Source organism: Condylura cristata, unplaced genomic scaffold (genome assembly GCF_000260355.1).
Source record: "Condylura cristata isolate star-nosed mole 26May11 unplaced genomic scaffold, ConCri1.0 scaffold00023, whole genome shotgun sequence".
Taxonomy (NCBI): domain Eukaryota; kingdom Metazoa; phylum Chordata; class Mammalia; order Eulipotyphla; family Talpidae; genus Condylura; species Condylura cristata.
The window spans coordinates 15,407,053-15,433,982 of record NW_004567124.1 but is presented as its reverse complement, the minus strand read 5'-3'; the positions used below and the strand labels follow the sequence as shown (position 1 = coordinate 15,433,982).

Genomic DNA, 26,930 nt, shown 5'->3' with positions numbered 1-26,930 from the left:
ATATATATATATATATATATTATATGTGTGTATGTATATGTATATATATATATATGCATGTATAATGTGTATTATACAGAGTGTACACACATATATATAATTGAAAACCCTACAAGAAAGATGAGATTATACCTACTTCCAGATGAGACTAGGCATCAGAGTAACATTGAGTGAATTTTAAGAGTCACATAGAACTTAAGTGGTGGAACTGGGCTTAAGTTCGAATACTTCCAACCCTAAGTGAGTTTCCAATTAAGCACTTCATAAAACAAAATTTTCATCTGACAGCTAATTTTTCCCTACATTTGGGGCAATGCTATGGACATGTGAGTTAAATCATTTCTAGACTATAGGTTATTCCTTGTTATCAGGCTACTACTGGTTATTTGATATAGGCAACTAATTAGTCTTTAATGGAGCCTAACAGCACTTCTCATACAATAACCAAGATGAGAAATTATATTCTTTCAACAGATAATATATTATCTAATATTTGCCCTGGCATTTGGCAATGTTTGTGACATATTATTTAAAACAAGTTTGGTACAAAAAGAACTGGAAAGATAAATGTAGATACTCACTCATATACTCAAAAATGTAATTAGGTTACAACAATGGTTAAAGCCTTTCATTAACAACTTATCAGCAACCTTGTCTGTTATTCATTAATTCATATAGTCATCCAGTCAACATTTAATCATTGGTAGATTCATTTCGCATACAAATATGACTAGAAGCAACCCAGATAATTGGTTTCCTTGCAGCAATTACAACTATTTTAGAATTTATATGTCTATTCAATTGGGATTCAAGCTTAGATTTCAATGTCAGACTATAATGTTATTTTGATTTCATAAGTATCTATGAAGTGACATAACAGAAAATCAGATCACAATCCTACTCCTAGCAGTAAAAGTCAGAACATTTCTATATCTTACATACTTACAGTCTCTTTCTAACTCTTTCCCAGTTCTTAAAAACCACCTTGAAAAAATCTGTACACTCTAACCCACACTCAAAATGACTAGCATAAAAGGCAATCTACACAGAGTATGGAAGTTATTTTAAAATAGTACATAGTTTTATAACTTCTATATATAATTAGTAACTTGACAACTAAGATTTTTGGCCTGATCCTCTAACTACTTCTCCCTTTTCCTTAATTTGTGAACATTTCAGTTAGGATGGGGTTCAGAGCTAGAGGCACTTGTTACTCTGCCTCCCTCACCCAGATGACCAAACAATGTGTGGAAAGGGTAAATAAGGTTAAGATGGTACTGAGCCTCCTCCACTTAGCTCCCTGGCTTCCACTTTATCCTGCAACCCTCCTGTGTATGCAAATGGTAACTGTCTTTAGTCAGATACTTTTACTTTAGTCCTCTAAGATGGTGACATATTCAATAGTAGAATACTTGAAGGATAACCCAACTGCACATATGTTAGTGATTGACTTTGTAGGAAAGAAAGAAATAACTCATTGTGCATTTACTACACACCAACTTTCAGAGCTGGTCACTGACCATGGCTGAAACATTTTAGTGTTTAGTCTTGGGAAAGTGGGTTTGTGCTGAGTCCTGGATCAAGCAGAATAAAAAGATAAAAGGCTGGAAAGACTTGGAAAAGTAGTTCATCAAATAACCCTAGGTCCCAAAGTATTAATTGCCTAGATATGAAAAAAAAATGCTAATTTGTATATTTCGTCAAGTAAATTGGACTGTATTCTGCAAATTTGGCTATACTTTTGATTTCTTCAAATCCTAGCTTTGCTACCTGTTAATTGTTTAACATGGACAAGTTATAGAACTTCTGTATGCCTCAGAGCCCTTGCCTGTAAAGTCCCTGAGTGTTAGTAAGATTAAGTAAATACATGTAGAACTCTTAGAACAATTCCTACTACATAACACCTACTTTAGAACTAGACTCTTGACAGTCAAATTTGTAATATTTTATTGTTTCTCAAGTGATTTAAAATACCTATTTAGCCATGAAAATTACATACAAATACATTTCTTATCATTCTAGAATAGTCTTGTGATACAACAGCATCACATTTTCCTCCAAAAATAATTGAAAACTCTTATACAGCTTCTGTCTGTGTCATTTGAATAGACCCAATTTTCAAGTGATTTGTACTTGATGTTGTAATAGAAATGTAGACAAATTAATAGAAATAATATCCTATTCATTTTATTAATCACCCAATATCTTGAAAAAATGATTAAATGAAATACCTAAAAGATCCCCTCAAAACATGATGAATGTTAAATATGAAATGACCTTAAGAGCTTTCAACAATAGGAACCAAAAGGGTTTGTTAGAGTATTTTGACTCAACTAACTAATGATCGTTAGAGATTCTACACAATTTAGTCTAGCTGAATTGATCAAGTTTTAAGCTAATTATTCTAAAATTTCAAACAAAAAGAATGTGTACATTCCATCCTGAATATTATATTCCAATAAATTGCATTTTAATTGTTTTTAAATATGTTATTCCAACTGTGCATATTCCTTCTATTAGAAATATTACATTGAAAAGTATCTTTCCTATATTACACACCAAACATGATTCCCTGTGAATTTTAGACAGCTTGTTCCACATGAAGGGGAAGCATAGAAGCCAATTTCAGTGTTTGTACTTTTATGAGTTTTTGTTTTCAACTGTGAACTGGAATTTAAAGAGTATGTCAAATGACTTCATGTCCCAAGCTTGCACCAACTAGCTACTTTCTGCTCTGCACGAATGCATACAGACACTGAAGTGATCCACAATACTCAGGGCCCAGGATTGAGAACATGTGTGAGGCAGAAGTGGTCACCCATGACCCTCCCTGGGACACAACGGATTAAAGTACTGCACTGCAAAGCTAGCCACACACAACTGCTTCAGGGCAAGTCTGATCCCTTGTCAGGGAGGTGACCCTCATGGCACAGCAGATCTCTCCTGTCTTGCCTGCTGCTCCCCTCAGCAGTGTACTTGATCGATCTTACTGTTCTGCTCCCAATTTTTTCTCTGGTGAAGCCTCTCAACGCCCCCGCATCTCTGACCTACCTGTACCCTAGTTCTGTATGCATAAATAAATAAATCTTAAAAAAAAAAAAAGGAATTGGTCACCTTGGTCACCCAGATAAAGGAAGAGTTAAGGGAGGCAGTAGTTTGCCAAAAGAATCCTGCCAGAGCCCGAGGAGGTATCAGCTGGAGGAACAAACCGCCTCTACCTGTAGGACCCAGGTTTTCTAGTGGAAGAATTCACAGCAAGCCAAAGTTTGTGCAGCTTCAGGCCCTCCCCATATAAGATTATCTTAGTTTGGCTTTCAGGTTCTCTGCCTATGAACCCCACCAATATGTCTTGGGGGAGGGGAGAGGAGGGGAGAGGACATGTGGAAGGAGAAGGAGAATCATGAGGCATGAAAATATCTTGTCCTTGAGGCACTGCAGAATAGATGCCTGTTGGATTTCTGTATTCAACTAGTACTTTTATATTGCAGAATTCATGATAATCATAATAGCTAAATATTCACTAGCTTTCACTTTTTTGCACCTAATTTTTCCAGTGTTTACTGGTAAGGAGTGGTTCTGAATTACAGAACATCCCTTTCACAAATCTTTTTTTTTTTTTTTAACAAGAACATCACCATTTTTCTTCTCTGTAAACAAAAACAAAAACAAAACCCTCTTTTATACCCTAAGAGCCTGTCATAAGCTCGTTATTTATTCATGGGACTAAATGGAAGCTGAGTATTTATTATGGACCAAGCATGAGTTAGGATATTGTGGAAACACAGCACTTACTATTTTTACTATTTCAACCCTGACTTTCAGGTAATCTGCAGTCGAAAGAATTAGTTTAGATTACAGTGAACTAATGCATTCTCCCTGACATTAATTCTGTAATTAATTTGACAGGTCCTGCAATAGCTCTAAATAGGCAACATATTTTTGTTTTAAGATTTATTTATTTAGGCATACAAAACTGGGGTACAGGCCAGAGGTGCAGGGGCAGTGAAAGTCTTCATCAGAGACAGAGTGGGGAGCAGAACAGGCAGATCAATGAAGTACACTACGAGGGGAGCAGCAGGCGGGTCAGGAGAGGTCCGCTGCACTATGTGGGTCACCTCTGGGGTGGGCTACGGACTGGGATCGAACTCATGTTGCAGTGGCTTTAGCTTCTTGGTGCTGTATATAACCCACTGTGCCACCAGGGAGGGCCCAACATATTTTGATGACCTACATACCAGGTTCTCTACGAAGTACCACAGGGAATTTAGAAGCAGTATAAAGGGGTTTCTAATAACCAGAAATATATAACTGTCTAGAGATAAGACCACAAACTAACCTAAAAATCTAAGTCAAACCTGTAAGAGAATTATAGGACAGTGCTACGGGGAGAAAAAAAGCATATGATGGCAGAAATACACTGAAAAAACTGTGGAGGTTCAGCTTGGCTTTGAAGCTTTTATAGGTTGTAGATAACAAAAACAGAGAGAAGAAAAGACATAAAAGACAAAGTGATGTAGCAATTACATTATTTGCAGCAGTAACTCTTTACTATTTTCGTAATTGAATCAACACTATATTATATTTCGTAAGTTCCAGGTGTGCATCATTGAGAGTCACCACATCGAGACCCTACCCTGAGTGTCCAGTTCTGTCACTCTTGTCACTCTGCATGCTTGCCTCCTGTCCTGCCTTACCCATCGTCCTCCCTTCACCACTCATTTTCGGTAACTACCAGCTGGCTCCATAGCTAAAAGTTCATTTGTGTTCCTCCACTTTTTCTTTATTCCAAGTGTGTGAAACCATACAATCAGGGCTTGTTTTTGACTTACTTCATTTAGCATAATACCCTCTGGATCTTACAAATGACAGGATTTTGTTTTATTTAATAGATATATTAAACTAATATGCCATACCTCCTTTATCCATTTATCAGATAAATTGTTTCCATCTTGACTATTGCAAATAGTGCTGCAGTGTGTATGGCAGTGCACATAACCCTTTCAAATTTGCATTTTTATGTTTGGATAATACCTAGGAGTAGAATTGCTGGGTCATATGGTGGATGCATTTTTAATTTTTTGAGGAATCTCTATACTGCTTTTCATGATGGCTGCACCAATTTATAACCCCATGAAAATCTACCGCGATGATTTTCAGTCCTCACTTCCCAGGGCCCCATGTAAGCAAAGCAGAGGATTGACTTGAACTCCTCTCACATCCCCATACATATACTTCACTCCTCTGTGATACATAGCCAGCTTCCCAGGATTCTGCTCCTGCCCCCTCACTCACCCCTATCCCGGCTACTTAAACCTATCTTACAGTCAACAAGTGACCCCTTCTCCAGCAATTAACAGCTATTGAAAAAGATTAGCTCCTTAATGCCCCTCAGTGTCAAAAAAGCATCCAAAGGAAACAAAGCTCTAGGTGGTTTCCATGGAGTTTTGCCACCTGGAGATAGAGAGGATGATGACCTCTGAAACACCTTCATTATTAATAATAGCTCTTAAACACACTAGTCTGAATCAACACAATCATTTCTAGTTTTTGAGAGAACAGCTTAATGTCACTGGGCTGAAAGTGAGACAGGTTTTAAGTAAGGTAAGAGTAGGAAGACAATTCAGCTGACATTTTAAAATTGAGTCCCAAGGTTACCCCTCAAGTGGTCACCCCTGTCCTAACAAGAATTTTAACATTTGTATTTGAATGCTATTTGATTTTATATTATCAATAGATTCTGTGTTTTTAGTTATGTTTTACCTTATTGTAAAATAGAAAGCATATAAAACCAAGCATAAGAATCACTTAGATCAACAAAGATCACTTTGCCAAGCATTCCAGAAGCTTCTCCACAGACCCATTTCAGTCACACCTCTATCCTCCCACCAGAGTAGCACTGTACTGAGTTAGTCATTACTTTTTTTTTGCATTTCTTTATTGTTTTATGCCCAGTGGAGTATCCTTAGACACTATTTCATTTTATTTTTAATTTGATATCTTTTAAATCCCTTGGTAAGTCCCTCTTCCATCTCTTTCTATACAGTTCACCCTCTGAAGAACATGAGTTACTTGATTTTAGAGTCTCTTGATTGAGGAGGTAATATGTGAGTCATTGTGTCCTGTTTTCATAAAATTGGCTGCTTGGTCCAGAGATTTGAATGGACTCAGGTCTCCCGATCCCTACACAGGGTAGTGTGGAGAGTGCACAAGGGCCAGCTCATTCCCACTCACCAGGGCTTGCTCTACTTTCCAGGCACTCATCATTTCTCAGATTGGGCAAATCCCTTTCAAATTTCAGCAGCTATCTCAAAATTGCCCTGGGGGCTGTCCAGTGTCTGCTATTTGGGGATTCTCCAGTTTAAGTTTATCAGATATTCCATATTTCTCATCCATACAGACACCAATTACAGAAAAGTCTGGCAGTTTTATTAGTAATTCTTGCATTCTCATTCTCACATCTAAGGGCTCAGGGACTACCGTGGCACCTTGTATTTTGGTTTCAACAAATAGTTGTTCTGTTTTCTCTGTAAATGTTAAGGAAGACTCAAAATGTTAAACAGCCACTATCTCAGCCATCTTCCTAAAATTCGATTGATGTCTTTTATTATTATTATTATTATTATTATTATTATTGAGTTTTTTTTAATAGATTCTTAAATTGTTAGTGAGAAAAATGCTTGATATTCAGAAATTCACTCTCTAGGCACCTTTGGAGAACATGCTTATATTTATCATCCCACAATTAAGTTGTGGCCAGATTCCTGTCTGTAGCATTGCACTCATTCTTAGCTATGTACAGAAAGCTACTCCTGACCCTCAATCTCAGTCCAGGTTTATAACCATTCCTACCCCAAACTCCTCCATCTAAGGACGGTGAAGATGAAAGCACATCTCTGTTTGAATAGAGCTTGTTCATAGTTCACTTCTGAGCACAACTTCCTTCTGTCTGACATCCTGTCTCCATTGCCAAATCAAAATGCTTGTTCTTACTTGCTCATATGTCCTTTGGTTTCCTCTAGTCATGGATGCCTGCTACCCAGGTTTTGAGGCCACTGATCTGCTTCTCATGCCATAATCATCAGCTTCTTGGTCTAGCCCCTGCCAATCTCTGAATCACTGGCCTTTTCTTAATCCCACATATACCAGCTGGCCCCACTGCCATCAACACCATGGCACTGTGAACACCAAACATCACAGTATTACTTCTTTTTTATTATTATTATTTAACACCTTCACATGCCATATAAAAAATCTCTAAAAATGTGACTTTTGAGGAATACATAATTTTCTATCATTTAGGTGGGCTAACTGGACTTAGTCATATGTAAGTTGTTTGCTATTAGTTTTTAACAAAGGAAAAAAGTTTGACATAGCATTTATCATTACCCCAGCAAAAAGATAATAGCTTACACAACACCTCAGAGTTTAGGTACAGTCTTTACTTAGAGACATTGTATATTGACTTGCGAGATAAGGATTTTTGAGGGTCATTGATATCTCTGTCCTTAAGGTGTTTCTCTCCCTGACCCCCAGTTCCCTAATAGAAACTGCATTTCTAAATTATGATTCCAGTAAGGAAGCCACTCCTGTCAGGACAGACTCCTCTCTGAGCTGTCATTCTGAAATTAGCAATTCCTCCTAGGCCCACAATCTTTTCAGGTGGGACAGTATTTCTGCTGCAAGACCATCTTGCACTCTCAGCATGGGGCAGTTCTGTGGCAAAAAATGTCCCCAGGATGCTCAGAGATGCCACAAGAGGTCATTGTGAGGCTGTCACTGTACTGGACAGTATGAGGACAGACAAAATGGAGGCATCTCTGTGCTAAGGAAGAGAGGTTAAAACTCAGTAGATGATCTGAATTCAGGCTACTGAATTTGAAAACAACTTCGTTCTCTACATCAAAATGAGTAATTTCCTCATCTCCAAGGATGCTGCATAAACAAAGGAATTTGTCAGGAGGTTTCTCCCTGCTGGGATTTAAGATTCACTGCCTAAAGCACAGACTACAGGTGGTACAGCCAGCCTGAGGGAGAAGCAATCAACAGGAAGCTCACAAGGACACAGGTAAATAGTGGCCCCCAGGGCAGGTTCAGAACATCTACTTTCAGTTTCTATCTGGGGGGCAGCATCTTCAGTCCTAGTCTGCATCAGCAGCTGTGAGCCACCAGGGATTACTATTTGGGCAAAGACAGCTTCAATACACAACATAGGAGCACTGAAATGGTCTTTAAGGTTCAGCTCCAAAACAGAGTTTGAGGAAGCCTTCACTCACAGCCCGACACCTCTTGTGTACACCCTCCCTCTCCCTAATATAGCACAGATCCCTCTGGATTGAGAGGGACTGACTGCTTCTCTTCTTCTCCAAGAGTGCATTACTTAGTAGTCACCATACCTACTGATCCCTTCCCTCAGTTACATGTCAAAACCCCCTGCACAACTCCTTTTTTTAATTATTTAATAATATAATAGTTTATTTTTACATCATTTTTGTGCCTTTTCCCTATCTCAGTTGTAATCCCCATCTTGCACAACTTTTTTTTAAAAGATTCAAATTCTGTAGATACAACCCAGAGATTCTGATTTGTAATGGCCTGGAATGGGACCTATATGTTTTAAGTTCCTTACAACCTTACAACCCAGTGGTAGGGACCCAGTGAATGCTTCATGGATGATTGAAGAAATAACTGCATCTCTTATTATTGGTTTCAGTTATCCAAGGGTAACTGGCAGACCCCAGTATGTGGCTAGAGCCGGCAGGGATTGGCAGAACATATCTAACTCTGGCTTGAGTGCTTTGCTAGCAATATGCTCCTCCTACTTCTTGTTAGTAGGCAGAATTCAAGAGCATTTCAACCTGGTGTAAATTATTAAATTTTAAGAGAGAAGTGCATTTGTTAAGGAAACAAGTTCTATCATTTATTTGGTACTGCACAGAAATTTACATCTTCCTACACCATCCTATAGTTCTGATTCTCTGTTAAGTACATATAATTGAAAAAATCTTTTTTCTTAGCACAGATTCACTTAGCATGGATTGAGCAAGGGCTTACACTTGGAGTTTGATTGAGAATAACTGAGAAAATGATATGAGGAAATTGGTGAAGTTTTGCAAAATTTCCACAACAGAAACTTCTAGTTAGGAGATTGCTGAAAAATTTTAAAATGTATATGCTTTACATTTGACCCAGAAGATAAGATCAAAGGTTGTATTCCACTGAAATATGTCATTTTATGAATACTTGGACCATTTGTTCCCATGAGGAACCCTGAGGATTAATCTTCAACTATCATGTTGTCAGAGTTTAAAAAAAAAGGAGAAAGGAGGAGGGTAAATTTGAGCTACACAAGTACCTAATACAAACACAGAGTTCTAACACATCTGTGTTTGCAGAGAATACACTTTAGAAATAATAGTAGCCACTTACATTTGTTGAGCATTTATGATATGCCAGGCACTCTCCTAAATGTTTAACACTATTCAACCTTCACAAGACTTGGAAAAAAATACTTTGCCTATCCCATTTTCAAGATGAGAATCAAGGGTTAAGGGGATGAGGAACTGCAGAAAGTGACACATAACACCAGGAGCTGGATCCCAGTCTGAACTGACTCCTGAGCCTATGTCAGTGCTCTGCTCTGCTCAGTGACTAGGACTTTCTTGAGTTCACAGTGCCGGGGAAGCACACGAATTCCCCAGGGAGTTATGCATTCACTGGTTTTTGAAAGTTACCATTAACTGAATTAGAAATACATGTATTTCTTATACAAATAGCAATAGTCAAAGTAGAAAATGACAAGAACTTCAGTAAATTACAGATGTATCAAAGGAGACCACTTCCTATTTGTACAGCTAGTAGAGCTTCATAGAGAGCACGGTATTTTGACACCTCAACCCAAATCCTGGATTTATTTTTAAATAATCATCCTTTATCTTATGATTTAGTGTCTAGTTCTGTGGCAAATGCTGTTATGAAAATAGTCACAATTTATTTTTAAATGATCATCCTTTTTCTCATGATTTAGTGTCCAGTTCTGTGGCAAATGCTGTTATGAATGTAGACATAGATTGACTCTGACAGACATCTAACACCAAATAGTTAAGAAGGAAATGAATTCTAAGCCTGATGGCGATGTCAAGTTAGAACCAGCCACAAGGCATAAGGACATAGCGGGCCACAAACACCACGGGCAGCCAGTATTTAAATCTCTTCAGAACACTGCTTTCTCTTTTTTCTCCATGAAGGTTAGCTCCTAACATTCATGAATGTTAGACAGAACCAGCTTCTATGCTTTCTTTAAAATGAAAAATAAGCATATTGCTATACCTGGGAATTCTCAGCATTGTTCACCTCAAGAATTTGTTAGAGTGATAGTTTCCACGAGAATGCAATCTTTGGGAATTTTTTTTTTCAGGCCTTTTACTCTTTTCCTGATGGCTCCAAACAAATTTTTATCTGTATATGTGTTTATTTAAAAATGTAAATGCCTCCTCAAAAGTATGTCTTTTCCTGCATTCTTTAAGTGGAAAAAAGCAAACCTCACTTGTTTAGTGAAATTCCAGGTTTTGGGCAGAAATAGGCATTGCCTAAGTGTAGAGGTTTAAATTTTTCTGCTTACCCAAATTTAAGGCTTAGGTTAAATCAAACTAATGAATCCCAGAAATTTCCCTTTAAAACAATAAATTTACTTTTGTTGTTAATATGAATTGGGTATTTAGCAAAAAAAATGATCTTAAATTAAAATGAAAGGACTTATTAACATTTATAAATACTTAATATGTGTTCAGCTCTTGTTATCTCATTATATCCTTATAATCTTATGAAAGAGATGTGATTACCTATTTCACAGATGAAAACACTGCTGTGTCAGAGTTGATAAAATGGTGGCACAAGGCTACAGACTGCACATAGTTGAGCCAGGGTTCAAACCTAAAACTTTCATGGTATAAAAAAATTATCTTCAAGTAGTTATCAACGTACACATTATATTTACTTCTCTGATGGTAAAAAAATGCAATGAACTTCATTTCATGGTTTTTATTCCCATATTATCTAACAAAGTGGTGATTTAACATATTAATATCTAAGTGATGTAATCACATCTATTTCATGTGTTCAAAGTCTATACAATAAGTCATGTTTCCACATTCTCAATGTCAGAGTCTTATTTACTACTGTGTAATGCTCAATGGGCAAAATAAAATATAAAGGTTATAGGGAAAAAATAAAATGCAAAAGATTTCTTGTTTTTAAATTTGCCACATTCAAATTTAAAATCCAGTGTACAGTGTATTACTGGTACTGGTAAATGGAACATCTATTCTCTGTTTCTGTTCTGAGAAATAGTATTCATTCTGTCCATTACACTTTCTTCTATTTTGTTCTTCTACTCTTCTACTTCTACTTGTCCTTACTTAATTTCATTAGCTTAAATGAGTTTTTGATACAAAAAAAATGCTCTTTTTATAGGAAAATATAGACCAACAGAAATTCTCTCCCTTTTCTTCTTGGATAAATTTTCTCCTGTCCTTCCCTCCTCTCTCTGTTTTTCCTTCCCACCCTTCTGCTTTTCTTTGCCTGACTATATATGTATAGATATGTTCTCTATTACTTTTTCTGAAAGAAAATTTAATTGTCTAAAAATCATAACCTTTTTAACTCAAAATTTGTTTTAATTATTCATTTGACCATTATTTCATTTTTCTGTCTTTTTTTTTTTTAGGAACATGATTTCCAGAAAAACATGTTGTCTTCTACCTTCTGAGTCCTCGAGATATGATTGCCTTTTCCTTGGGTTGTAGTTTGTTTGCTTTTTAGAAGCATCTTATAAAGGCTTAGATCTTTATTCAACCTCAGTAAGATTTGTTCAGATAATATAGTCAGGTAAAAATAAACTACCCTTAATCACTTCCCAGCAATCCTGACTACTGAGAGAGCCAAGGGTGCATAACCCCTAGTCTGAGTTTCCTCATTTGAACTAGTTGGATCCCCACTACCATGTTTATTGACTCAAGGACTACCAACAAGACTACAAATCCTAGGTCTTATCCCTCAGAATGCATCATCTCCTAGTCTTTCCTGCCAGTAATGATTTACTTGATGTGAATAAACATGGACTTATACATCTCATCCCATTCTCACCCAGGTAATGGTGTGTGCTAGTAAATAGATTTCAGAAGCATTATACTGACACGTCAGATGAGCTAGATATTATCTGGCTACCTTAGGTATAGTTCTGGGGTCCAAATCACAATTTAAAGTTTAGTTTTCTGTTTGATAACTTCCGAGCTTCTATCTGGGTAAAATCAGATGTGATTAATCACATCTGCCTAGTTCCTAAGCTCTACTAATTTTTGACAATCTGTCACATCATGTAGATTCCCAAAGATCTTTATAGAAGCAAGCTGTTTGTCAGTAGAAAGAGACCTTAATTGAAAATAAGAAGACCCACCACTGATACTGCCTCCCTATGGTGTCAAGGTCAAGCCATCAAATCCTTTTTCGCTAAAGCAGATTAGATCAAAAGTTCCCAAAGCCCTTTCTAGTACTAATACCCTTTAATGCCAAAAAAAAAAAAAAAAAATACCTATATTATAACCCCTCCCACAATACTTCAAGTTAGGTTAACTCTCCAAAACAATTTTTAAAAATAACCTAACTAGTTTCATGACTTACTTAAAGCTTTTTACCCTAATCTCAACTCTTGTGCATTAGCTTAGCATGTTGTAGACATGCAGACTCATTGACCTAAACATTGAGAAAAATAAGATATTTAATCAGTACTAAGTCTAAGAATAAAGCAAAAACTGGACCTTGCTGGTGGTGCGGTGGGTTAAAGCGCAATACTGCAAGCTAGCCACAGCCACTTCAGTGTGAGTTCGATCCCCGCCCTGGAGGTAACCCACATGGTGTGGCAGACCTCTCCTGCCTCACCCACTGCTCCCCTCAGCAGTATACTTCATCTGCCTGTTCTGCTCCTGACTCTGTCTCTGGTGAATTCTCTCACTGCCCCAGCACCTCTGGCCTGCACCACAGTTCTGTATGCATAAATAAATAAATATTTTACAAAAATAATAAAATAAAGCAATGAACTATAAAAGCATAGAGGCCCAAGAGTATGATAAATTTAAATACATATTTGAATGATTACAGCAAAATTAAATTTTAAAAATTTTAAATGCAAGCTAAAGGTGATCATATAATCTTAATTTATATTGATGACACCTGCCTATAATACTTTTTAATCTTTGATCTCATATCTTCTACATTTTAGTTCAGCAAATTTTAAAGAATGAAGATACCACCAAAGCGGAATTTGCTTTTTATTCTTTGATATAAAAAAAAGGATTGTAGAGAGAAGAGTACAATTGAAGGTGTTCAATAAATAATACTACATGCTATGTTCTATATCTTATAAATCAGAGACCTGAAGCTAAGTTTCTCCATTTATTGACTTTGACAAGCAACTAGTCTCTGAGCCCCAAATTCCCATTTATAAAATGTATACAACATCTTTATCTGCTATCAAATCAATATTTTATGCCTGTAGCACTTTAGCACAATACCTGGTACACATAAGTGGTCAAGAAATATCAGAAAATGGAATTCTTTCATATATATACATAATATATATATATATTAAATATATATATATTAAATAACATTTTTATTATTTCATGAGCGAAACAGTAGAAATGAAACAGGAAAAAAATAGAAGGGTGAGAGGAGAAAAGGGGTTTTGGTCAAGCTAATTCCTTACTGACTTACTGACTTACTGACCCCCAATCTTTGGTGACATCTAAGGACTGAGTGTTGGGAACTGACAGAGGTAGACGACTTCACCTGGAAACTCACACCTTGAGGAGAAGCAGTAGGAATGATATTGCACTGTCATGTTTTTTACCTTCTATCAGTTCCCAACACTCATTTTGGGGGTCCCAGTTTCATGGGGACAGATACAAATAACCTCTATCAGGAGCTTAGGAAGTTTGATTAACACTCTGTGGTCACTTGAAAAGCTGTGGTATTTGTTAGTTACTCTTTTATAGGAGCCTAATCAAAAACTTGGGGGTAATTATCAGTTTCAAAAATTACACTAATAATTACTGAATGTTTATAAAATGATTCATTCCCTCACAGAATGTACTAAAATTATGGTGGGTGAGAGACTAATGCTATTAGGGTGCTAATTATATAGTGTTGTATCATAATCCGCTCATAATCAGGATCTCTTTTTCTCAAAAGCTGCTTTTCTAAAAGGGGTTTCAGATAAAGCAATTAGTACCTTCCTTCTGCTTCCCTTTGCTGGTGCTTACTCACATGAGCACAATTTATTCCTGCAGTGGAGAGTTTGGTAATTATGATCCAATAATGTCGGTGACAAAGGACACATTCTAGTGGTTCAAATGTTCATTTGAGGGATACATAGCTAATTCCTATAGAATTAGAGCAGACAATATTATGTAACCAGCATAACCTTTTATTAAATTTTCATTAACTATGCATAAAAATTTTTAGATAAATATGAAGATCATACTTTCCTATTCAGTTCTATGGCAAATGGAGGTTGTTGTATATTGCCTTTTTGCACTTTTTGGAAAATGACTGGTTAATACACACTTCCTGCAACTTCACAGTATTTATATTCAATTCTACTTTTACCTTAGGCTAGTCAATTGACAGATTTCACAATCTACAAATGCTGGACAACCAAATTTGAGGCTGTAGTAAACCAAACCCTCTACATGGAAGGAAAATATATTGTTTGGGATTACTCACATGTTATTTCCATCTAACTAAGTTAACCAGCTTCTGCAATTGTACAGTAGCACCTAAAAGTATTAAAAGAATCAACTCCAATATATCTACAGGCAACCCTCATTTTGTACAGAAACATGGAACAATAAATATGTGCAAAGTAAGAACTAATTATTAGGAAGTTATGATTCTGCCATGACTTTTAAGAATGTTTCACCTAAAGAAACCACCTTTTACTATTAGTTATAAATGTGTAGGGAAATGAAAAGTAATATATTTACTGAAAACACTCATTTGAAACACTGAGTTAAAATCTTTTTCTTTTTAAAACATTTTCAAAAGTAGTTTGTACACTGCTTTTCCTATTTCTTCTCATAGTACAGCTATAACAGATGAGTATCTTTTCCATGGTTTGATGAATTGTCATACTCCTGAGTTTGACATCGGTAAACAAATTGATCAAAAAAAAAAAAAATGGATCCTGGCAAAACCAGGATGTTATCCTTTCTGCCTTCATGTCTTAACCTGAATGTCCCTTGAATGTGAATATCTGCTTTGATCCTTCTTCTAAGTCATCTTCATCTTATTAGTTTATGTCAATGATTTGACTTTCACCAAGTTCTTTGACTAGCATTCCTGTAACTTCCTTTTTTACTCTTTGACTACGTTCCTCTCTATAATTTCTCCTTTTAGAGTCCTCCAGTGCTGGTAGTATGCACAGACACACGGTTGGTAAATTTTTTATCTCTAGTGGTGCATTTACATTCTATACGAACTACTCCAGCATTATCAGTTTTCACTTTCTTGCTGTATGTCATACTTGCTGGACAATTCCCTCTTGTGATTATCATGTTCATAAAATGTCACATTATCTTGGGGATACAGGCAACACCCCCTAGTGTGTGTAGACAGAGAAGACGCAGAGTCACCAATCACCCACAGGCTTTGAAAGAAGTGATGGTATTGGTTGCTGATGAGAGATTTGTTACCGATAAAATAACTTCATGGACTGAAAGTTTAGCAGCAAAGGTTGTACTTAATTCAATATTATTCATTTAATAGAACATGATAACTGATATCTGAACATTTTGTTGTAAAACATCATTATTTTAGTAATTTTGGAGACTGAAATTCAGGCATATTGACACTGAGCTAAGTGAGGTCTGCTTATGTATTTAATTATTGAATAAGTACATAATGGCAGGATACTGTGCTATTGTATTAATTAGAGACTAGATGTATGGATTACTACCACCAATAGAGATTACCTGCCATTATGGAATGTAGCTAAAAAGGAACTAATCTTCTTTAACTGCAGCACTAGGCATAACACAGATACTCAAGAGGGGTAGAAAAGTAGGGCCAATGAAAGCACAAACCTGGAGCTCTAAAGTGACAGTTCTGAATAACATAACTTTTCAGCAACAACTGCAAATGATAACCTTGCTTCAACCAGTTGCTTCTACCCACTGTTGTCAGAAAGCAGTTACATTCCAGTTCTACATTTTTAGGGATGTACTACACTAAGCAAGCAGTGCTCAAGATATTTGATTTGACTGAGAAATAAATTTCACATCTTGCATCAGGAAAGGAAAAATATGTACACTTTTGAAATTTGAGTAAATATTTCTTCCAAAAAAAATTTCAGTACTCAGACACCGCTGAGTACATAAGTATGATACTTAATGTGTTTTTCTTCCCAGAGCAATCATCCATCACTGTAGAAAACACATTTGGTTAGGGTATACAAGGACAGGCTACACAAATTATTTTGGAAGAGGGGAAAACAGTCTCTGTGTTTGAAGAGTAACTTTTATAAGCTTTAAACACAGTTCTTTAACAGGTATTTGTTTTTAAAAAGCATAAAATTTTTCCTCCAGAACTAAAGAAACTAGACAGAAATTCCCACATTTTCCTAGTTAGAATGGTATATACCCCTTACCATAGAAATATCTCAAATCATGTCAGATTATCAGTAAAATGTCTTTTTAAACTGGGGCAATTAATATCGTAATATCAGTCACAACAGAGACAAATGCACTGCCTGGCTATATTTGCAAACTTGCTGAGAGGTGTTTTGTTGTTTTGCCCCCCCCCCCAAGAATTGTGATTGCAACAACAACAACAAAAAAGAACAAAAATTAATTTCACTGAATTCTTTATCAAAGTTTTATATCATAGAAGGGAGAAATTTTCCTATCAGATATGTGAGGATCCTTAAAAATCTGCATCTCCGGCCCTCTCTGGTGGTTCAGTGGGTTAAGCACAGCACTGCAAATCACAGCCACTTCAGTGCAAGTTTGATCCCAGCCACAGAGGTGACCCGCATGGCGTGGCAGACCTCTCCTGACCCGCCCGCTGTTCCACTCTGCAGTGTACTTTAATCAATCTGCCTGTTCTGCTCCCCGCTCTGTCTCTGGTGAATACACTCACTGCCCCTGTGCCTCTGGCCTATACCCCAGTTCTGTATGAATCAAGAAATAAATCTTTTTTAAAAAATCTGTCATCTCTATTGTACCTAATGCAGTAAATAAAAAGGACACTTCCAAAGCTGTTGGGGAAAACTCCAGTTGCTTAGAGACTTGTCTTTTGTAGTCTTTCACTTAGTCATAATATCAATGGATTTCTTCTGTATAATTTTTACATGTGGGATTTGTGCATTCATCTGCCAGAGACGTGGATACATTTACTAGACAGATGTTAGGTGCATGGCACATAATATTGTTCATCTTTTTAAAATTACTATTTTTACCCTTCCCACAATGCCACCAGGTAGGTGGTTTTATAACAAGGGAGTCCAGAGTTTATAAAGTGGCTGTAGCCAGACTACACAGTCTGATTCCATTGTGTAGTGTTTTGTACTATGTTATCTGAGAAATCAAGAATCTAAGTACAGATTATTTGTAAAATAAACATGAAAGTATTTTATAGTAGAGTATTTCAATAGGTTTGCATGTTATAGTAAAGATATTCCAAACATGTGGTTTGTCTCAATGAAAACATGAATAAAGTTTTGAACTTTTGAAGTAAAGTATGATCAGAAGTATTCCAGTGAAGATCTGGACTTTAGGAATTGACTCATGGTATAATGAGATGCAAATATGAGGTATTCCAGAAGAGATTAGGCTGATGAGAATGATCCGTGTTTCACAAAGATAATTCTAAAATTAATTTCACTGTACCATTCATGGCCAAACACTTAACAGCAGTGCCAGGACAATGACTAACAATTTTTAAATGGTATTCAAAGTGCCAACATTTTCTCGAATCTTTCCCCTTTCTATTATTTTATGCACCATTAATACTGGACTACTTGCCATCTCCAGGATACTCTATTCTCTTTTATCAACCTACATATATATGTGCATGCTATTTCCTCAGCTCTCTCTGTCTAAACAATGGATTACAACTCAAACTTCCAAAGTCACCTTTGTATGGCACCATATGGCACACTAGAAAAGCTCTTAACAGAAGAGTGAAAGGTGGTTGCATATCCTTGTGCATGAGCAATGAACAGAGCTCTACAGAGTGCCTAGTCAGGAAAATGCAACTTTTTTTTTAATAATAATAATCTTCATAGTGTATCTGATCATTTCTGAAGATCATCTGAAACTTTATTTCACCGGACTGTACCCAAGCCTCAAATCTGCATAGCAAATTTAGTGAGCACTTATCTATATTTATTATGTGTAGGTTGTGAAAAGTAGAATTTCTTTTACTATATTTATTTACTTTTCTAAGACAACATGGATTCCCTTACTGAGGAAGCTAAAAATTCAGACCACTGACATTGTGCTTATTTGCAGGTCGCGCCTCCAAAGATTCAGTGGGTCAGATATCTGTGCACGTGGACATTGCTGCCACCCCAGGAACTGGAGAGCATAAAGTGACTGTAAAAGGTACATGCTTAGTCCTCCTAGATCAAAACCAGCCTATTAGACTTTAATCTCTGCAGTAATGATGCCAAAATGATTTTTTTTCTTGATCATGGTTTTTCAAATGAATAGTAAGTGATTTTAGGATACACTAAAAAAAATTTTGGAAACCACACTTTGACTGAAAAACCAAGAGCACAAATAGGTAGCCCCTATCTTTTACAGTATCTTAATGGTTCACACTGGTGAACAGATATCAAAACTGTGCATGTACAGTGAACATTTTCTAGATGTTTGTGATGTGATAGCCATTAAATGGTAGTGCATGATCTCACCTCCATAACTGGCCAATGTCATGTCAATCTGTTCTTACTAGTTACATAATAGAATTACCTACTTCTTTTTCTGCGTCATCTTTAGCAACCAGCTTGATTTTTTTAGTGTGAAGATAAATCTGCGGGTTTTATATTCGGGGAAAAAAAAAACAACAATCTTTAGGTGTTATGTCTAAGGTGAACTTTAATGGTTAATATCTAATAGAACCATTTTATATTTTTCAATTATAGAATCAATCACTTTAAATAGGTCTGCTTTGAGTCGAAGCATGATGTCCTAATATATTTTAAAATTCCATTACCCAACATATCTTTGTATTTTAAAATACAAGCATTATAATAGCTTATATACAGCATTGTTAAAGATGTATCTAAGTAGACATGCCTATATGCTGTCATTGCCCTTAAACATATTTGGAATGTATTTTATGTGTAAAATATAGTGTGTACAAATATACATGAAACGCTCAAACTTCTGCATTATCCAATTAATAGTTGTAGTAGTAAGAAATTTTCTTAAAGATAACACCAAGCATAAGTACCCTTGTGAAAGTGTTCATTTTCAAATTGCTTATGATGCCTAAAATTAGGAATCATAATACTTAATAATTGGTAAAATATAGGATGGACTAGTCATGCAATGCAATGTTTGCGACTGGAAAATAATATAATAAATTAGGAAAATGTCCATTGTTGACTTAAAAAATGAAGCTACTGGCCCTCCCTGGTGGCGCAGTGGGTTAAAGCAATGCACTGGGAAGCTGGAGCCACTTCCGCATGAGTTCAATCCCTGCCTGTCCCGGAGGTGACCACAATGGTGTGGCAGACCTTTCCTGACCCACCCGCTGCTCCCCTCAGCAGTGTACTTCATCGATCTGCCAGTTCTGCTCCCCGATCTGTCTCTGGTGAATCCTATCACCCTCCGCATCTCTGGCCTGTACCCCAGTTCTGTATGAATAAATAAATAAATCTTTAAAAAAATTAAATAAAGCTACTATGAGATTGCAATAAAGTATGTAGAATATATATATGTATATATATATATACACACATATATATGTATATACATATATATATAAACTATATTTGGTAACTAAATATTGAAAGAGAACATACTAAAATATTAGTAGTCATTTTCTCAATGATAAAATTAGATTTTTTTATTTTAATATATTTTCTGTATAATTTCTACTTATTTCATAACGAAAATGTCTTCATATGCTTCATAAAAATATTTCTGGCCTTCCCTGGTGGTGTAGCGGGTTAAAGCACTGCACTGAGAATCTAAAGCCGCTTCCGCATGAGTTCGATCCCCGCCTGCCCCGGAGGTGACCACATGGCGTGGCAGACCTCTCCTGACCCGCCGGCTGCTCCCCTCAGCAGTGTACTTCCTTGATCTGGCTGTTCCCCTCAGCAGTGTACTTCCTTGATCTGGCTGTACTGTTCCCAGCTCTGTCTCTGGTGAAGCCTCTCACCGCCCCTGAGCCTCTGGCCTGTACCAGTTCTGTATGCACAAATAAAAAATAAAAAATAAAAAAAAATTTCTACCTAAACAAGAGGAATGATAAGTTTCAATAGTAGTGTATGCCATTTCTGTTACAAACTACTCACTACTCTGATGCCATACTGCTTAGAACTGAGACCCGGGTAAAGGATACACTCCAGAAAGAGGTTGTTTTTGGTGGTAAAGGATACGCTCCAGAAAGAGGTTGTTTTTCCTTCAAGGATATCTTGTCAGTGGGGCTCTCTCAAGTACAACTCATGGCTTCATGCCTCACTTCTAAAAATAAATTTCACCTTAAGCACCAAAAGGAGAAGCTAAGTTTCCACTTGTTTGTTTGCTAATGTATTCTATTCCTCTCTCTGTCCTTTTTCTGTTTTTAGTGATTGCTATTAATGACCTAAACTGGCAAACCACAGCAATGTTCCGACCCTTTGTGGAAGTCTGTATACTGGGACCCAATCTTGGAGACAAGAAAAGAAAACAAGGCACAAAGACAAAAAGCAACACGTGGTCACCAAAGTACAATGAAACATTTCAGTTGTAAGTCATAAACCCAGCGCCTTTATTTAATTATGCTATAGCCATTGCACAGTTGAATTTATTGAGGGATTTTTGCCTGGAATGGTACTAAACTTTGCTAAGGGAAGCAAAACTTTTCATCACTAGTCCTATGCAAATGAAGAAGGCTGTTTTTAGTTCTTTTCCATTTGCTCAAAACTTGGTCAGTGTTTACCATTATTATAACACCTGGCAATATTATAGGTGCTGGGTACTTAAAACAGGAGGGCTTTGATCTCATTCAAGTTACTTTTTAGAAATGAGGAATATGTGAACATCACAAATATATAAACAAAATTTGTCATATGACAGTACTCTGCAGAGAATTAAACTAGGGTAATATAATAATATGATTAGTATGATTGACTGCTTACAGTGGGTGCTTAGGAAGCCTCTCTGAGCAAGTGAAATTTAAATTGAAACCTGAAAAATTAAAAAAAAAATCTATTCATGCAAGAGAGAGAGTTGTAAGAATTTCAGGCCAAACAAAATTGTTAGTGCAACTACTCAAGGGCAGGAGTATGCCCAATACTCAAGAAGCAGTGTAGAGTGGGCGTTGGGATCAAGGTGTAATGTGCTTGAAGAAGTGGTCAGGGTGCAGCTGCCAGATTCCGCAGGGCCTTTCAGTAAGGGTAAAGGAGATGAGGCTACATTTTAAGTTCACCAGAAAGTCTTGAAAGGTTTTCCAATGAAATTATCCATCAGATTTGTATCTTTAAGTCATTCTATTTACTGTACTGAGAAATAGAGAAGTAAGACCAACCCTTTAAGGATGTTAGGCATATTGTCATTATACAAGCAACAAGTACCCATAAGTGGCCAAAAGGTAGTAGACAACAGGAAGTAAGCAGAAGAAATGATATAAAGAGGAGAAAAACTACAACGGAAGTAGATTCTGTACAACTTGCAGTGAACTGGAGGTGGAATATTAAAGAAGTGGTAAGTCAATTTCCAGAGAATATTCAATTTAAGATAATTTAAGACAAATTTATTCACAAAGGAAATTACAAATAGGAAAGAGCAGCATGACTTCAAGTAGTGCTGCAGCCAGTGGCTAGCACCAGTCGTGTGTTAGTGCCCCTTCTGCAGAGAGGAAGAGCAGAAGGGGAGGACACAGAACCTTAACTCAAAAGGAAGCTTGCCCTTATAGGCACTATTTACCACAGCTAGGATATGGAAACAACCTAAATGCTCCAGAACAGACAAATGGATCACGAAGATGTGCTGTTTATACACAGTGGGTTACTAGTTAGTGAGCAGAAGAGATAAACTCATGTCATTCACAGCAACATGGATGGAGCTAGAAGGGAGTATGGTAAACAAAGTCAAAAGGAACAAGAAAATTATCCGATGCTCTCACTTATAGGTAGAATATGGGGAAGCCCTAGAAAGCGTCAGGACAAAGGACATAATTTTCAAGTACACCATAGATTGAGGCATATAGCAAGGGTGGGAGAAAAAAAGGGGTCAAACCAGGGGAGGAAGTGTAAGGGGCTGTGGTGATGGCTCATGGGTGCTATGGTGGTGCGAGAACTTTAGAGACTACACCTGAAGGGAGAAATTAAATAATACCCAAAATGAATGCTATAAAATAAATTATTTGGAAAATTGGGAAGGGATGCAGTCACATGTAGTTAACCACCTTAAAAGCAGCAGTGACCTTCTCCACAGGGAAACAGCCTGTCTGAGTCAGTGTCCCAGGCAGAGAGTCAGGGAATACAAGACCCTGACTTCTAATTTCCTGAGGAAACTCTGTTTAGCCAAAACTAACTAAGTTTATTTTACATCCACATAGAAGCTGTGGATGTTGAACTTGGGGTTCAGTGCAAAAATCAAGGATGATCCCTAATTTTTTGGCATTAGTAACAGGTAAGTAGTAATTTACTGAGATTGGGAGTGAGGAGCTGAAGAGACCAATGATTGTGTTTTCAATCTGTTAATTTAGAGATGCCTCTTAGACATCCAGAAGGCAAAGAGGAGATATTAACACATAGGATATAACTTGAGGATTTGCCTGTAAATGTAAATAATTACATGAATTCAGATGAGCTGACCTACAGTAGGATAAAGAAGCGAAGGGAGCACAGGACCAAGTCCTATGTGGCTCACACACATGCACAACCCACAACAGTCCCTTATGGTTTATTTGTTTTGTGCATTTGACTTCCTAGAGACTTTTCAGTAGTCTGTGCTCCAAATGCATATTTCTCTCACTACACATTAAAGCTTAACTTTCCTACCGTATCTATTTAAAAAGTTTGTAATAGATTAATCATATAATAATCCCTGTTAATAAACCAGTTCACAAGATCCCAACTATCAAGTCCAAAATAAAACCACTGTAAAATGTCTTCTAGAAGTCCTAGGAATTACTTGTATCGTGCAAAATCCAGATATAACACTGAGTTACCAAGACCACTATGTAGGAAAGTCAGCATTTTGATACATCTTAATTCTCAAAAAAAAATATGACTCATCATATTTTCTTCTATTGCAGTGTTCATTTTAACATTTCCGTTGTCTCTAAAATAAGTACACAGTTTAGTTATTACTGTCACCCTGAAATTAAAGTTTGACTCTGCAAAAAATTGAGAAAATCACTTGGAAAGGAAAGAATTTGGACATTTGTACTGCTGAGTAATAGCTGTGGACTCATTAAGGAGTCAGGAATATCTAGAGCTGTATTAAAGTAAGGGGTGGTAGAGAATAATTCTCAGCATATGACCACTCAGTCTTCTTCATCATGTTCAGCTCTGCTCTGACAAGGTGTTTAGGGTTGTTATTCGTAAAGGCCATCCTCAGGCCCACAACTGACAGGTCTAACTGTTGCAAGAGGAAAGAATTGGCATTGAAAGCATGGGGCTCTGCTGGAACTGATTTACTCTGAAGATTTGTATCCAATTTAGCATCTTGTGAATAGTGCTTGATAGTCTGTGCAGTGTAGTCCCCAGAGAAAAGACTCCTAGATATAACACCATATCCAGGAGCTAAAGAAAAGGAGATCAAGAAAAGGAATTGTAACATCCAATATTGAAATAATACAGAACTTCTTCCAAGAAGCACTCCTCTCCCTGACCCAGCTCTCAGAAGTCCCAGTAGACTTGTTCTACCCCTGCATCAGTGAGGTGACTCTGCCTCCAGTGGTTAAGCGCAACATAATATATTCATTTTGGCTTCATAAATACACATAACATTGAGTTAGTAAAGTGTATATAAATTGATTTTCTATTTTTATTTTAGGGAAAGAAGGGCTTTTTAAGGTTAGTGTGTCAACTAACAGTTATGTGAAAACAACCTAAATACAATTCAAATGATATGTACATCTCAGTTCAAATACAATGACAGAGTACTATATTGATGAATAGTATGGTACCAGTATTTTAGAACCATATTGATCCCAAAGTGAAGTGAGGTTTTGCTCAAAATTCATATTTTTAATCCTCACAGCATTCTGGGTAATGAAAACCGCCCAGGGGCCTATGAACTTCATCTCTCAGTTAAGGACTACTGCTTTGCCCGAGAAGATCGCATTATTGGAATGACAGTAATTCAGCTACAGAACATAGCAGAAAAGGGAAGCTATGGGGCCTGGTATCCCCTTCTGAAAAATGTCTCTATGGATGAAACTGGTTTGACTATTCTTAGAATACTTTCTCAGAGGACCAGCGATGATGTGGCTAAAGAATTTGTAAGACTTAAATCTGAAACACGGTCTGCTGAAGAGAGTGCTTGAATCAAATACTACAAGATATCACCTTCAAGAATTTATAATCTATTTAACGGTTTGACTACTGCATGCATGTGCAAATACACAGGAATGTTTATCTCACTATGTTTCAGTGTTCACCAGTACTCAACTACAATGTCTCCAAGGTCTGTGAAAAACCTGATGAACTTTTATACCAATTCTGGTCTTTGGGAAATAAATGTTCCATGAAGTGCCAAAATTATGACATAAATATCCATACATCTTTAAAATATTTCATTACATCACCAGTTTTTCATCCATCAGACATACTAAGAAACACAATTGGTATTTTGAGTTTGTCTATTATTGTCTTTGTTAATATTGCCCATATATCTGAAGTATTTGTTACTCATATTCTGTTTTATTTAGACTTACCTCATTGTAGATGTCTTACAAAGACCCTTTTCTATCATAACTAAAGTGCAGTCACTTCTAGAAAGAGTTTGTAATTTTATAGTTGCAGATATATTGTGATGATTTTTGCATACAAACTAAAATAGAAAAGGTAGGAAATATTTTATGCGAGTTTCCAACCTTTCTGAAATATCACTGTGAAGAAATGCTATTAAAGCAAACTTATACAAAGCAATGCTAAATAGAGTTTGTTAACAGTTTGATATATTGATAAAACTTTGTTCCCTCCAACTGCCAAGGTCACATCACATTTATTAAAAGCAAAAAGTTGATGCATTTGCCATCTAGCATTGTCTTGGTTTTACCAAATGTCATATTTGAGAAAGTCAAGGATTAATGATGTAGAATGAGATGGAAGGTTTGTGTCTTCAAATTACCTATGATATGTAGCTATACTGTTAGTGTTTTCCCTGACAGTTATGACTTTCTTCTAATTTACTTAGTGCTATAATTGGTTAATTGCATTTTTCTTTAAAAATATTCCAAAATTTGTATTGAATGCTGCAGTACTATATATTGCCTAGAGCACAATTCATGTCTTCATCTCTTCAGTGAAAAATGTAAAATGAAGTCTGAATAAATTGCTAACAGTTTTGTAATTTATGTTATTTATATGCCTAAGATGCATTGGATGCAATAGGGAAATAATATGGCTAAGTACATAAAAATGACTACGTTGATTTTTGACTATGAATTAGATTATGTGTGTATATTTTCTGTATTTTTATGGTTTGACATCTTAAGAGTCTGTAGTTAAAATCTTGGCTGTAGAACAAGACTTTGAAATTGTAACTTATGGTCATAACTGTTAATGGACAACATGCACATGCAGAACAAGAACCTGTTTTGTGAATTAGTCTGACACATTAAGAACAGAAATGAAATCTCATGGTTCACAGGACCATTCTGTCACTGGCTCTGAAAACACAGCCCTGTGAGATCCACTAATTCATGTTAAAATTGTTAGGATATTGCTTTGTTAATGACTTCTCCAATGCATAATATGATGTGATCCTTTGGCATATGCGTTAATAAATGGATGTATACTAAGCACATACAATAATTTTGTATCTCCTGTCTTTTCAGTTCATGTCTTCAATATCATTTCACCTAGAATAAAAACTCCAGGCTTTTTGTTTTTTTATTGTGTACAACACACTTTACAGTGTTTGGCTCTAATATCTGGTTAGAATTTGAATTTGAAACAAAAATTTTCCAGTAGTCTTACTCATGGAAATAGATACATATGACAAAATAAGGACATTGAAAAAAAGAACTGATGGATGATAAAACTACATCTATCTGAACCCTAATGAACTCCATGAAAAGGTCAGTATTTAACATATAAACAAGTAACATCATTAACATTTAAATTATAAAAGGATTCATTTACTTATTGATTATATTATTCATTCACTTATGGATAATTTTAAGAACATTGACTTGAATTCTGTAAGAATATATTGATATCATAAAGTATGATATGAATAAATGGTAATTTGGGTTTGATATGATAACTTCAAAATACTATCATTTGCACCGATTAATTTTATGTTTATATTTTATGTAATACATATCAAATTCTAATTGTATCATTGTAAGTTAAATATATTATTGGTATCAGAGTATAGGTACTAACTTTCAAATAACTAAGTTCTACAGTATTTTTCTCTCCAAAACACAAATACTTAGACTGTCCACAAAACAAAACCTCTTGTGTTTACATACCCAAATTAATA

The 26,930-nt window shown here is 36.2% G+C and overlaps 1 protein-coding gene across 1 annotated transcript in view; it reads left to right on the top strand.

Annotated features, from left to right (window-relative positions):
• The window catches only part of UNC13C (unc-13 homolog C (C. elegans)), a 410,279-nt gene extending 383,969 nt beyond the window's left edge, over window positions 1–26,310 (top strand). The window contains exons 30-32 of the mRNA XM_004687775.2: window positions 18,564–18,656; window positions 20,852–21,011; window positions 24,477–26,310. Of these exons, the coding sequence (XP_004687832.1) occupies window positions 18,564–18,656; window positions 20,852–21,011; window positions 24,477–24,762 (539 nt within the window). The 3' untranslated portion in view covers window positions 24,763–26,310. The remainder of the gene's footprint in view (window positions 1–18,563; window positions 18,657–20,851; window positions 21,012–24,476) is intronic.
• Window positions 26,311–26,930: the final 620 nt, after the last annotated feature.